The 13,696-nt window shown below is 69.1% G+C and overlaps 2 protein-coding genes across 2 annotated transcripts; one reads left to right on the top strand and one right to left on the bottom strand.

The window, feature by feature from the left end:
• The first annotated feature begins 209 nt into the window (after nt 1-209).
• TMBIM6 (transmembrane BAX inhibitor motif containing 6) lies at nt 210-3,874 on the top strand. The gene is made up of 10 exons (XM_030967286.1): nt 210-292; nt 1,809-1,910; nt 2,003-2,111; nt 2,197-2,317; nt 2,428-2,476; nt 2,589-2,686; nt 2,775-2,854; nt 2,947-3,047; nt 3,137-3,209; nt 3,304-3,874. Exons 2-10 carry the CDS (start codon nt 1,855-1,857, stop codon nt 3,325-3,327), a joined length of 711 nt encoding a protein of 236 aa, XP_030823146.1. The 5' UTR covers nt 210-292; nt 1,809-1,854; the 3' UTR covers nt 3,328-3,874.
• Nucleotides 3,679-9,989, bottom strand: NCKAP5L (NCK associated protein 5 like). The gene is made up of 14 exons (XM_030967008.1): nt 9,766-9,989; nt 9,229-9,270; nt 9,011-9,123; nt 8,694-8,762; nt 8,539-8,577; nt 8,335-8,454; nt 8,134-8,247; nt 6,606-7,531; nt 5,812-6,573; nt 5,585-5,738; nt 5,437-5,515; nt 5,068-5,352; nt 4,818-4,957; nt 3,679-4,395 (listed from the first exon to the last, which is right to left on the bottom strand). Exons 3-14 carry the CDS (start codon nt 9,110-9,112, stop codon nt 4,159-4,161), a joined length of 3,027 nt encoding a protein of 1,008 aa, XP_030822868.1. The 5' UTR covers nt 9,113-9,123; nt 9,229-9,270; nt 9,766-9,989; the 3' UTR covers nt 3,679-4,158.
• Nucleotides 9,990-13,696: the final 3,707 nt, after the last annotated feature.

Here is a 13,696-nt window from a genome sequence, read left to right as displayed (position 1 = left end):
CCACCGGAGGGCGCCCGAAAGCCGGCAGCGAGCCGCGCGCTCCCATTGGCCGGGCCGCGCCCACCTGACCAATCAGCGCCACGCTCGCGCGCGGGGCGGGCTCTGCCCCTCCAACGGCGGCGCTCGGGCGCGGCCCGGACCGTGACGGCGGCTCGAGACCAGCCCCGCCCCGAGCGGTGACGACAACCAATGGAATGAGTCGGGAGGCGGGACTCCGCGGGGGTTGAGCCAATGAGCGGCGGGGGCGTGGTGCAGAGCTCGCGGCCTGGCACGGACGGCGGACGCGGCGCAGGTGCGGGCGGGGGGCGCGGGCGGGGCGGGCCCGGGGCGGCCCCGGGGGATCCCCGGGGGTCCCGGAGCGGCTGTAGAGCCCGAGTGACCCCCTCAGCACCCCCAGAGCCCACCCCGAGCGGCCCCGGTGGTCCCGCCCCCACCAGGCCCCGTTTGCGGGGGGGCGCGCACGGGTTGGGCCCCGGGGGTCTCGGCCCGGTTGTAACGGGAGGAGCGGGGGGGGGAGCGGGGCGGCGGAGCGGGGGGAGGAACGGGCAGCGCAGGCGGGGCGGGGGGGTAAAGGTCGCTTGGAGCTGCCCAGGGGCGGCAGCAGCGAAAGCGGCGCTGGGGGCGGGGAGGGCGGCTCGGGGCCTGCCCGGTGGAACCGGAGGGTGTCACCCCCGGTTGCGGGGGCTGTCACAGCTCTGTCACACACACCCCGCCCGGGACTGTCCCCACGGCTGCCTCGCCCCCTGACCTGGGGCTTCCCCGGCGCGGCGGTGGCAGCGCTCCGGTGCCTCCCGGTGTCGCTGTCCCGGTGCCACCGTCCCCGTGCCCTGCTGTGGCACCGCGGGGCTCCTCTCCCGGAGCCTCCTCTCCGCCTGGGCGGCTCCTTGAAGCGTCCCCCCCGCTGCCCCTCGGGCTCTGTTGTGTCCCCTCCATCCCCTGGGGACAGCTGGCTCCTGCCACCGGCCGGGCAGGTGCCGCGGGGAGGGCACAGAGCCGGCCCAGCCGGCTGGACCGGGAGGAGGAGGAGGAGGAGGAGGAGGAGGAGGGGAGGAAGAGGAGGAGGAGGCCCTGCTGGGAGGCTCCCGCTGCCAGAGCCACCTCTGGGGACGTCATTACGGGCACTAATAGTCACCTGGCACAAAGACGTTTCCAGCTGCCAGCAGAGCTCCCACGGCACCTTCGGGAGCTCCCCGGGCCCCGGAGCAGCTCTGCTGCCGATCCCTCGGCGCTGCCCTGGCCTTGCAACAGCCCTGCAACAGCCCCGGGCCCCCTGCGCCTGCAACAGCCGCCTGGGCTTGCACCAGCTGGGCGAGGGAGGCTCCAGAGCGGCTCCTGGGCTCTCACTCGGCTCCTGGGGGGGTTTGGGAGCTCTGGGTGGGCTCCAGATCCTAGGGGAGGTTTGGGAGCTTTGGGCTCTCACTCAGCTCCTAGGTGGGGGGGTTGGGAGCTTTGGGCTCTTGCTTGGCTCCTAGAGGGGGTTTGGGAGCTCTGGGTGGGCTCTCAGCCCCTGGGGAGGTTTGGGAGCTTTGGGCTCTCACTCAGCCCCTGGGGGAGGTTTGGGAGCTTTGGGCTCTCACTCAGCTCCTAGGGGGGGTTTGGGAGCTCTGGGTAGGCTCTCAGCTGCTGTGGGGGTTTGGGAGCTTTGGGCTCTTGCTTGGCTCCTAGGGGGGGTTTGGGAGCTGGGCTCTCACTCAGTTCCTGGGGAGGTTTAGGAGCTCTGGGTGGGCTCTCACTCAGCTCCTGGTGGGGTTTAGGAGCTCTGGGTGGGCTCCAGCTCCCAGCTGACCCCTCCTCCTCTCCCCTGGCAGTTTGCAGCCCTGTGGAGCGGCCCCGGGCCCATCCCAGCCTGGCACCATGAACGTCTTCGACCGCAGCATCAACTTTGACGCCCTCTTCAAGTTCTCCCACATGTGAGTGCCACAGGGGCGGGGCAGGGGGCTCAGGGGGCTGTGCCAGCCCTCCCTGCCCACCTCACCACCCTCCTCCTCCTCCTCACCCACAGCTCGGCCTCCACCCAGGAGCACCTGAAGAGGGTCTATGGCAGCTTTGCCATCTGCATGTTCGTGGCAGCTGCGGGCGCCTACATCAACGTGGTGACCCATCTTTTCCAGGTGAGGCACCTTTGGTGGGCACCTCCGGCCCTGCAGCACCCAGGTGAGGCAATGCCCAGCCCTCACCTGTCTCTCCCTCTCCCAGTTTGGCTTCCTGACCGGCCTGGGGGCGCTGGGGCTCATGGTTTGGCTCATAGCCACCCCTCACAACCGTGAGACCGAGCAGAAGAGGCTGGGGATGCTGGTTGGCTTCGCCTTCCTCACAGGTAGGTGGGCATTGGGGACTCCCCCCATCCCACAGGACCCCAAATCCTTCAGAGGGGCCGCATGAAGCCCCCCAGAATGGCTCTGGTGCCACCCAGTTCTGTCCTTCCAGGCATCAATCTGGGACCCCTCCTGCAAATGTGCATCTCCGTCAACCCCAGGTAGGAGAACCCCCCCCAAAGACCCCATCCCCCACCTCCAGCTGCCACACAGATCCTGTTTACCCCCCTGGTGCCCCCCAAAACCCTCTGAGCCCCTTCTCTTCACCCCCAGCATCATCCCCACTGCCTTCCTGGGCACTGCCACCATCTTTGCCTGCTTCTCTCTGAGCGCCCTGTACGCCCGGCGCCGCAGCTACCTCTACCTAGGAGGTGAGAGGGGCTTTGGGGGGGCTCTGGGGACCCCCATTTTATGGGGGGGGTCTCCCCAGACTTGTCCCTGACTCCCTCACCCTTCCAGGTTTCCTGCTCTCCGGCCTCACCCTGCTGCTTCTCTCCTCTCTGATCAACGCCTTTGTGAGATCCACCTGGCTCTTCACGGTGAGTGCAGCCTGCTGAGGACGGACAGACGGACAGGTGACACCAGCAGGGAGGGGACAGTCCCCAAGTGATGCCAATCTACCCCCTGACAGGCCCACCTGTACGTGGCCCTGATGATCATGTGCGGCTTCGTGCTCTTCGACACGCAGCTCATCATCGAGAAGGCGGAGAGCGGGGACAAGGATTACATCTGGTGGGTGCTGGGGATGCAGGGGGGTGACACAGAGGGCAGGGTGGCCTTCCCTGAGCATCCATCCATCCCTCCCTCCCTCTCTTGCCCAGGCACTGCGTTGATCTCTTCCTGGATTTTGTCAACATCTTCCGGGAGCTCCTGATAATCCTGGGCATGAACGAGGTGGGTGAGGGGCCCTGGGCAGGGCAGGGGGACAGAGGGACAGAAGGACAGAGGGACAGAGCTCATGGTGACTGTGGCCACTCTCCTCTTGCAGAACAAGAAGAAGGAGAAGAAGTGAAGAGGCTCTGGGCCGAGGCAGAGCCACCCCTGTGTCCCCATGTCCCCTCCTGTCCCTCTCTGTCATTAAAGGGGCTGCGCTTTGCTGCCGAGGAAGCAGCCAGAAGCTTTTGCACCCTCGTGGGTTTTTTCTCTTGTTCGGCTTTTTTTTTTTGTTTTTTTTTGTTTTGTTTTGTTTTTTGATTAAAAACCAGCCAATTTGTGGATCCTGCTGGAGTTTGGCTCCCCTTGGTTTTTTCCCCCAGCCTTGTGACCTTTGGAGTGGTCACCATTGTGTCCTTTTTCCTCCGAGGTTTGTCCCCAGCCCCAGCCGGGGTGTCACCCTTCCCTGGGAGGCCGTGAGGCCCCAAAACCAACCCTTGGGGGGTCGTTGGTGGGACCCCCCCTCAGCCAAACTCATTGGTGGAGCCTCCCCTTCAGCACCAGTGCCAAGAAATGAACGTGTGCTGGGAGGGGGCCGTGGGCACGGGGCATTGCCAGCGCTCCCAGTCCCCCCAGCTCCGCTCTTTGTACACCGGGATGATTCAATAAATCGCTCAGACTCCAAACTCTCGTCCCCCTCTTTCCATCCGTCCGTCCATCCTCCCATCCCTGGATTACGGGAACACAACACCAGCACCACCAGCACGTGTATAAATAACCCGGGCAGGGGAAGGGGTGGCTTTATTGAGTTAAAAACCCATCGGCAGGGGCTGTACAGGGCCATAGCACCATCGGAGAGAGCCGGGAGAGGGAGCGACACACAGCGGACACTCCCAGCCCCGGGCAGCACCCTCAGAGCAGGAGCGGGGAGCGGCGGGGACGGGCTGGAAGGCAGCGGGGCCGGGGCGGCTCAGCCCTGGCTGCCGCACGACGAGAGGCTGTCGTAGAGCGAATCGCTGAGCGACTCGGAGTGTTCGAGCCCGGCGGGGCCGTGCCCTCCATCCCGGGAGCGCGCCTCCGTGCTGCCCTCGTCCCCCACGTCTGAGGCGCTGGGGGTCCGGCTGCTGCTGGCGCTCAGGGCGGGGGGCAGAGGTGGGGGAACCTCCGGGGATGCCCCTCGATGTCCCCCCGGGCTGCACACGGGGGCCTGGGGAGGGACAGGGTGGGCTGGAGGGGCTGCTTGTGGCAGACAGCGCATCTGTCACTTCTCGGTGCTGGGGAACTCTGTACCCACCCAGGGCCACTTTAAATCCTCCCCATGATCACAGAACTCTGGGGAGTGTTGCCCCCACATCCTCTTCCTCCCCACAGCAAAGGCAGGAGGGTCTGGGGTCCCTCTGCCAGGATTTTGGGGTCCTGGCTTCATCCCCACAGCAAAGGCGGGAGGGTCTGGGGTCCCTCTGCCGAGGTTTTGGGCTCCTGCTCCAGAGTTTCACTGTCCTTAGTTTTGGGGACCCCACCTCAAGGTTTTGGGCTCCTGCTCCAGAGTTTCACTGTCCTTACTCTGGAGTTTTAGGGACCCCACCCCAAGGTTTTTGGGTTCTCCAGGGTCCCCCAAGCTGCCCTTACCTGCACAGGCCGATGCAGCCCCTCCAGCCCCCCGGGGGGGCACACGAAGGGGTCGGCAGCACCGCAGGCTTTGGCGTTGGGGAAGGTCCAGTTCTTGCTCTGCTGGACGCGCCGCGCCTTCCTGGCGTCATCCCCGGTGTCTGCGGGAACACGGGGGCAGCGCTGACCTGCGGGGGTCCCCACGCCCCCATCTCCCCCCCGTGAGCCCCCGAGGGTGGTCACACACCTGGCACGGGGGGGGTTCACCCACCTTGGGGCGCGGCGCGGTGCCCGTGCGAGCTGGGCGGCGCCGGGAGGCGGCAGCCCGGAGCGCTCCGGTGTTTTCCCGGTACCAGCAGCTCCTCGGCGCTCGGCACCTCTCGTTCCAGCGTCCGGGCCTTGCGCGGCACTTTGGTGACAGCGGCCGGCACGGCCCCGGGCAGCGGCTCGGGGCGGCCCCGCGGTTTGGGGGTGCTCTTAGCGGGGACCCCCCCATAATCAGGGGGTGGGAAGGTGCCGATCCCGCTGTCCAGTGTCCGCGTCAGAGACCCGCAGGCTGCGGCAGAAGGGGATGGATCAAGAGTCGAGGAGCCCATTCTGGTGTCCCCTCTCCACCCTAAGCTCCCCGTCACCCCCTCACCGGCGAAATGCTGCCCGGTCCCCGACTCGGAGAGGCTCTCGTCGGACGGCAGCTCATCCCGGAGCGCCACGTCGGGCACCTGCGGGGATGCAGAGGCTGAAGGGCTGCGGGGTCCCCCCGGAGCGGAGGAGGCTGAAGGGCTGCTCACCTTGTCCGAGGGCTCCCGCAGGTGGCCCACGATGCCGTTGAGGGGCGGGCGGCACAGCCGGGGCTCTTTGGCGTCGGGGGGGACCCTGCGGAGCTCACAAAGCTCCCGCTTGTGCTCCAGGCGGGTCTCGTAGGGAACGTCCTTGCCGTCCACCCTGAGGGAAGGCAGCGATCAGGGGGACACCCCACGCTCACCGCCACCCCGAGGGCACCCAGGTGGGAGCTCACCTGTCCAGCAGCTGCTGCATGAAGGTCTCGGCCGTCACCTCCTGGTACATGACCGGGAGGGGACCGGGGCCTCTCGGGGGTCCACGGGGACGCCCCTTCTCCAGCGCCAGTCCCTGCAGGAACGCGTGCTCCTCCCGCAGCGCCTTGCGCAGGTCCTCCGCCTTCTCCATCAGCTTCGAGATGTTGAGACTCTCGGCTTCCAGCTTGCGGGCGGCCAGCTTGACCTCTCGGCGAAGGGGTGCGGGGGTCCCAGCCCACTCACGCCCTCGCCCTCCGTCCCCTCTCCGGCTCAGCGCGGGCAGTTTGCTCCGTCGCAGCCCGAACCAGCTCGCCAGCCCCGCTGCTTTGCCCTTGGCCTCGGCGCCCGGCGCCCGCTCCTGCCCCTGCAGCCGCAGCACGTTCTCCTCGATGCCCTTCATCACCTTCTCCTCGATGGCCGAGTGCCCCGCGCCGCTCGCCGCCGGCCCCGCGGGCTCCGCGGGTTCCGCGGGGGTTTTGTGGGGACCCCCGCCCGCCTTGGCCCCCGCGGGCTGCTCCTCGCCCCGCGGTGCCTCCGCGGCTTTGCCCGCCTTGGTGGGCAGCTTGGTGGGGCTGCCGTGGGGGCTGCGGGAGGTTTTGGCGGGGGGCGTGGGGGGTCCGGGAGGGGTCCGGCCGGTTCCAGGGCGGCTTTTGCCCCCCGCTTTACCGGGGTCCCCCATGGAACCGGAGGAGTAGCAGCGGGCCAGGGGCTCGGCGCCGTGCGCTGGCTCGGGGTGCTTCAGGCTGCCCCCCAAACCCCCCCGGGGCGGGGGCGCAGCTCGGCCCCATGGCCCCGTTCGGGCCGCCCCGGGCCGGGCGGTTCTCGGCCCTCAGCCCCTCGCAGCTTGCCCAGGGCTGCCAGACGCTCCTTGAAGGGCAGGTAGCCCGGCTCGGGGGCTTCTTGCCCGGCCGGGCGGCAGGCGCCGAGCCCCCGTGCCACGGCGAGAGCTGGGCGGGGACGCCGCCGCTTCGCTCCCCGCCGGCCGCCGGTACCGGGGGTCCGGGGCTGCTCCACCGCCTCGAAGGTGCGGGGGAAGGCGGGGGGCTCGGTGGCACCGGGCTCTGGGGCGGCGTCGGGGGACGGGGCGGCGGCTGAGCACCGGGGAGGCCTGGGGGGGCGCCCGCGACACGGGATCTTGGAGGGGTGGGCGAGCTGGGGGCTGAGGCGCAGCCCCACGGGGGGGGGCGGCAGTTTGAGCACCTTGGAGGGGGAGGGCAGCGGGTTGGGGACGGGGGAGAGCGGCGTGAAGCCGCCCTCGGGGCTCTCCTCGCCCGCAGCGTAGAGTCCCAGGAACGCGGGGTGCTCCCCGCGCCTCTGCCGGGGGGGACCCCCGGGGGCTTCCCCGTTGCGCCGGCAGCAGCTCCCGCCCTCCCCTCGCAGCAGCCGCTCGGCCAAGGCGCTGAGCAGAGCCCCCCGAGGCGGCGCCGCTTCCTCGGGAGAGGAGCAGGGGCTGCCCTCGGGGCCCCGCCAGCCGCCCGCAGCCCCCGGGCCCCGCAGAGGGCAGGGCGGCCAAGCCAGGGCTGCGCAGGGCTCGGGGGAGCCGGGGGAGGCAGGGGGGGGTCCTAACAGAGGGTCTGTCTCCTCCAGCTTGCGCAGCACCTCCAGGATTTGGGCTTTCTTTTTGAAGAATGGGGACAGGGCATCCAGGGGAGGGGCACCGGGGCTGAGGCCAGGGCTGCCCGATGGCACTGGTGGCAGCACCTGTGGGGATAGGGCACTGTCACCCTGTGAGCACCTGAGCCCCCCTGGTACCAGAGGGGGACACTCTGGGAACACAGAGGAGGACACAGGAGGCTTTGGGATGGGGACATAATGGGGACACAGACATGTGGGGCAACGGGTTTTGGAGCCAGAGACATCACAGATGGAGGTGGACACCGTGGACCTGGAGAGGTGACACCACAGGGACCACAGGGACAGTGTTGAAAGTGCCACGGGCACATGGATGGGGACACAGATCCAGGGAGGGGGACAGGACAGGATATAATGGGGACATAATGGGGACAGGGACATGTGGGGCAATGGGTTTTGGAGCCAGAGACATCACAGATGGAGGGGCTTGGGGAGGTGGACACCATGGACCTGGAGAGGTGACACCACAGGGACCACAGGGACACTGGTGAAAGTGCCATGGGCACATGGATGGGGACACAGATCCAGGGAGGGGGACAGGACAGGACGCCGTGGGCCTGGCAAGCCACGTGTCACAGGCCTGGTGACACCACACACCCATGGGGAAGGGGGTGACACTGCCCAGAGAGGGGACACCGGGACAGGAAGGGGTTGGGAACAGCGGTACCCACCTCGGGCAGGGACAGACAGAGGCCAGGGAGCAGCTGGGGGGGCTCCTGCTCAGCAGAGCTGGGCTGGGGTGTCACTGGGACATCGGGGGGCACTGGCACCGGGTGCAGCGGCAGCTGGAGAGGAGAGAGGTGCTGGGTTAAGCTTTGGGGGGGCTCTGCCCCATGCCAGCCCCCAGCCCCCCAATGCAGCCCCAAGCACACCTGAGGGAGGGAGCCAGTGGAGAGCTGCAGCTTCTGCTGGAAGAGGTCGCTCAGCACCTGGTTCTGCCGCTCCAGCTCGAACACACGTTTCTTCAGCTTGATGCACTCCTCACGCAGGTCCTGCCCGGGGTGTGGGGGGTCAGCCAGGACCCCCGGGACCCCTCATCATCCTCCCAGCCCCCCTGACACCCTCCTGACACCCACCTTTTGGTTGAGCAGCGCCTGCACCACGTGGTTGGCAACCTGGGGAGGAGAGGGGAGGTCTGATTGGGGCGCAGGGCACACGGAGGGTCCTGCCCAGCACACAGGTGGGCACAGGTGGGCACAGGTGCCCTGAGTGGGTGGGAGCTCTCCAGTACCTCGTCCAGGCAGCGCTCGTAGGTCTCCCTCTGGTTCTCATTGGCCTGGGCCAGGGCTGAGTTCTCTGCCTAGAGCAGAGCAAGGACAGCTCAGGGCACAGCTCAGGGCACATCCCTGTGGCACCAAGCAGTCTCCTGCTGCCACACACAGCAGGATGGGGCTGCCCCAGAGGGCCATGAAAAACTGGGAAGTGCAACCCATCGCCACGGTGTCCATGCTGTGGCTCTGTGCCACTGGCCTGGCTCTTGGCACTGCCTGCACGGTGCCCACGGCTGCCCAGTGGTGCCACGTCCTGGTGGTGCCATCCCTTGCCTACCTCCAGCTCCCTCAGGCGCTGCAGCAGCTCGTGGCTGGTGCCCGTCTCCCCCAGCGCCGCGGGGCTCCCGGCTCCCGGCGCCTCGGCCACGCTCTCCGACATTGCTGCTGCTGCTGCCGCGGGGGACACGAAATCACCACGGGCTCTCTGCTGGCCCCTGGCCGCTGTCACCCGGCCTGAGGCGCCCCCAGGCCCGGCCCAGCCCGGGCCTCTCTTACCTGGCTCCGGATGTGCCCAGCCCCGAACCTGTGCGGCGTCACCTGCCAGGGGGAACCGGGCTGAGGAAGAGGATGGAGCCGCCAGGGCCGAGTCCTGACCCCTCCCCTCCTGCTGCCCCCCTCCTCCTTCCCGGTGCTACGGGGGAATGATCGGCCCCGGGATGCACAGCACGCCCGGTACCGGCACCGGGACCAGCCCTGGGGCACCGGCATGTGCAGCACCACCGGTACCGGTACCGGCATCACCCCCGGGGCACCGCTGTGCCCCAAGGACCGGGACCGGGTCACGAGGATGTGCAGCAGCACCGGGACCGGAATCGCCACAAGCGCCGGGGCACCGGGATGTGCAGCCCCTCCGGGCTACCGGGACACGCAGCACCCCCGGGGCTGACCCCGGTTCCGGAGCACCGGGATGCGCGGCCCCGGTGTGCACAGGACCCCGGGCGTCCAAACGGGCCCCCCAGCGCCGCACACCCCCCGCTCCACCCCGGGCTTCCCCCGTCCCTCCGCTGAGCGCCGGTCCCGCTCCGTACTCACGCCCGGGGCTCCCGGTAGCGCCGGTAATCGCGGCTCAGAGCGGCCCCGGGGCCGGTCCCGGCGACGGCGGCGTTTCCATCCCGGCCCGGCCCGGCCGCGCTATTGTTGGGAGGCGGCGGCGGCGGCTCCGCCTTCCCGGCCGCGGCCGGGGAGGAGCCGGGATGGAGCCGCCGCCTCCCCCGGTGCGCGGCTCCGCCAGCGCCTGCCCCGGGCAACCGGCAATGAGGCCCCCGGGAGCGGCGGCACCGGGAATCATCCCGGGAGGGGAAGCACCGGGAACCCCCCCGCGGTACCGGGAATCCCCCCGCGGTACCGGGCAGAGCACGGAGGGACCCGCACCGGGCATCCCGCACCCTCCGGGGGGACCGCCCGGTGCCCCGGGACCCCTCGGGGAGCCCCCGGGGCGGCGGCACCGGGAATCATCCCGGGAGGGGAAGCACCGGGAACACCCCGGCGACACCGGGGAACCGGGCAGAGCACGGAGGGACCCGCACCGGGCATCCCGCACCCTCCGGAGGGACCGCCCGGTGCCCCGGGACCTCTCGCGGAGCCCCCCGGGGCTGCGGGACCGGGCAGAGCCGGGACCCCGGCCGTGGCCTCCGCCCCCCGCCCCCCGCCCCCCGAGGGTGCGGTTTGGGCTTTCGGGGTTCACACGGGGCCGCGCGTCCCCGGTTCACCCGGAGCCCACGGGGGCTCGGCAGGACGGGGGAGACCGGAGGGGACAAGAGGAGAATTTGGGGGGGATGCGGGGGACAAGAAGAGGGTCTGGGGGTGATGGAGGGACTGGCGGGGCACGGCCACACCTCGCACGTGCTGTCCCCGTGCCCCGCAGCCCGTGGGGCGAACCCACGCGGGTCCCTGCGGTCCCCATTGTCCCTGAGGTGCCCGCGGGCCCCTCGGCCGCCCCACCGGGCAGGAAGCGGCCCCGGGGCCGGCGGCTCCGGCTGCGTCACGGGGGGAAGTGAGGCTCTGTCTGGAGGGGAAGAGCGGCCCGCGGCCCCCCCAAGCCCCCGGCGGGGACAGCCGGGGGGGCCCCGACAGATGGACAGCGCGGCCATCCCCTCCCCCAGCGCGGGGCCCAGCGCCAGCGTCCCTGTGGGGAGGGGGACACGGCTCCGGCACTGCCAGGGCCACCCAGAGCCCGTGTCCCCTCCCCAGTGTCCCCCCCAGTGACTCTGTCCCCGCTGCTCTGTGGGGACACAGCGTGGGGACACGGCATGGGGACACGGCATGGGGACACAGTGTGGGGACACAGTGTGGGGACACGGCATGGGGACACAGCTTGGGGACACAGTGTGGGGACACGGAACCGCAGCCCAGGACGTGCCAGCGTGGCTGTGACGGGCTGGCCCCGGCCTGCCCCACACCAGGGTCCCCATGCCGAGGCAGGGACAGGGGTGACAGCCCCGAGTGTCCCCAACCCCGCCGAACTGTTCTGGGGACAGTCCAGGGACAGCCAGGATGCACCAGGGACAGCCAGGACACCCCGGGGACAAGCCAGAGACATGGGGTGACAGCCCCGAGTGTCCCCAACCCTGCTGAGCTGTTCTGGGGACAGCCAGGACACACTGGGGACAGTCAGGACACACTGGGGACAGTGCAGGGCCAGCCAGGATGCACCAGGGACAGCAAGGACACCCTGGGGACACCGGGGACAAGTGGGATGTGCTACAGAAATGGCCTCGGGCTGCGGGGACACATCGAGGACAGCTGGGCAGGGACACGCAGGGACAGCCAGGGATGCGGTGGGGACACTGCATGGAATAGCCAGGATGGGATGGGGACAACAGAGACACACTGGGGACAGCTGGGGTGGACTGGGGACACTGGGGACACCGGGGACGGGCGGGTGGGATAAAGGCAGTGAGGGACACCTCAGGGACAGTTGGGATGCACTGGGGACACCAGGAATGCCCCAGGGAGAGTCAGGGTGCACTGGTGACCCCGGGGACAGCCAGAATGCTCTGGGGACACCTCAGGGACAGTTGGGATGCACTGGGGACACTGGGGACACCCTGGGGACAGCGGGGGTGCAATGGGGACATTGAGGATACTGCAGGGACAGCTGGCGTGCTCTGGGGACACTGGGGACACTCTGGGGACAGTCAGGGTGCAATGGGGACACCAGGAATGCCCCAGGGACAGTCCGAGTGCACTGGGGACATTGAGGACAGCGCAGGGACAGTCAGGATGCACTGGGGACACTGGGGACACCTCAGGGACAGTTGGGATGCACTGGGGACACCAGGAATGCCCCAGAGACAGCCGGGGTGCTCTGGGGACACTGGGGACACTGCAGGGACAGTCAGGGTGCACTGGGGACACTGGGGACACCCTGGAGACAGCCGGGGTGCAATGGGGACATTGAGGATACTGCAGGGACAGTCAGGATGCACTGGGGACACTGGGGACACCCGGGGTGCATTGGGTCACTGGGGACAGCCGGAATGCTCTGAGGACACCCTGGGGACAGTCTGGGTGCACTGGGGACACTGCAGGGACAGTCAGGATGCACTGGGGACACTGGGGACACTGCAGGGACAGTCAGGATGCACTGGGGACACTAGGGACACTCTGGGGACAGCCGGGATGCTCTGGGGACAGCGGGGACACCCTGGGGACAGCGGGGGTGCAATGGGGACACTGAGGATACTGCAGGGACAGCCAGGGTGCATTGGGGACACTGGGGACACCCTGGGGACAGTCAGGGTGCACTGGGGATACTGGGGACACTGCAGGGACAGCCGGGATGCTCTGGGGACAGCAGGGACAGCCCAGCATGCACCGGGGACAGCCGAGGACACAGCGGGGACGCACCGGGATCGCCACCCACCGGGGCCACCCCCGGGATCACCCCCCACCCTCCCGGTGCCCGGAGGCCACGGATGTCCCGTCCCCCCCAACCCCCGTGCCGCCTCCGGTGCCACCGAGGAGCGGCCCGAACCCCCGCCCCGGAGACTCACCGGGGGCTCCGGCGGGGCCGGGGCGCCATGGTCGGGGCTGGCACCGGCACCGGCACCGGGGCGGGACCGGCGGCGGCGGCGGTGACGTCATGGCTGCACCGGGCCGGCCCCGCCCTGCGCCCCCGCCGCCGCCAATCCGAGCCCCGGGCATCCCCCGCCCCCGTTCCCGTGATCACCGGACCCGCCCGAAACGGAGCCGGTACCGCCGCCCCTCCCGGCGGGAATCGGTACCGAGCCTCCGGTGGGGTACCGGGGATCGGGACCGGACCGACCGAACCCCACGGAGCCCCCCCCCCCCGAGCGTGTCCCGCCCCCACGGCAGCCGAACCGGAATAACGGGAGACCCCAAAGGGACCCCCCCCCGCAACAGCAGCGATCGGGTCTGACAGCAGCGGGGTCCGGGACCGGGGACACCGAGACCCCCCCAGGGAACCCCAAACACCCCCAAACCCCAAACCCCAGGGAACCCCAAAAACCCCCCAGGGAACCCCCAAAACCCCAGGGACCACAACCCCCCTCAGGGAACCCCAAACACCCCAGGACACCCCAAACATCCCACAGGGAACCCCAACCAGCCCCAAACACCCTGCTCAGGACACCGAGACCCCCCAGGGCACCCCAAACACCTCAGGGAACCCCAAAAACCCCAGGACACCCCCAAACATCCCCCAGGACACCCTAACCAGCCCCAAACACCCCCCAGGACACCCCAAACACTCCCTAGGGAACCCCAAACACCCCAAATCCCGGGCTCATCACAACACAAGGACACCGAGCACCCACCTCCATCGCTTTATTATGGGGGGGACACCCACAGAATGGAACCTCTGTCCCCCCAAAACCTCACAGGGCCACATCAGCCCCCCCACCCACCAGGGTGTGGCAGAGACCCCCAGAATTTGGGGATTTCTGTTCCCCAGAATTTGGGGATTTCTGTTCCCCAGAATTTGGGGATTTCAGTTCCCCAG

This window comes from Camarhynchus parvulus, chromosome 29, assembly GCF_901933205.1.
Source record: "Camarhynchus parvulus chromosome 29, STF_HiC, whole genome shotgun sequence".
NCBI classification, from domain to species: Eukaryota; Metazoa; Chordata; class Aves; order Passeriformes; family Thraupidae; genus Camarhynchus; species Camarhynchus parvulus.
Note: the sequence above shows the minus strand (reverse complement) of the source record. Positions and strands in the feature narration are given on the sequence as shown.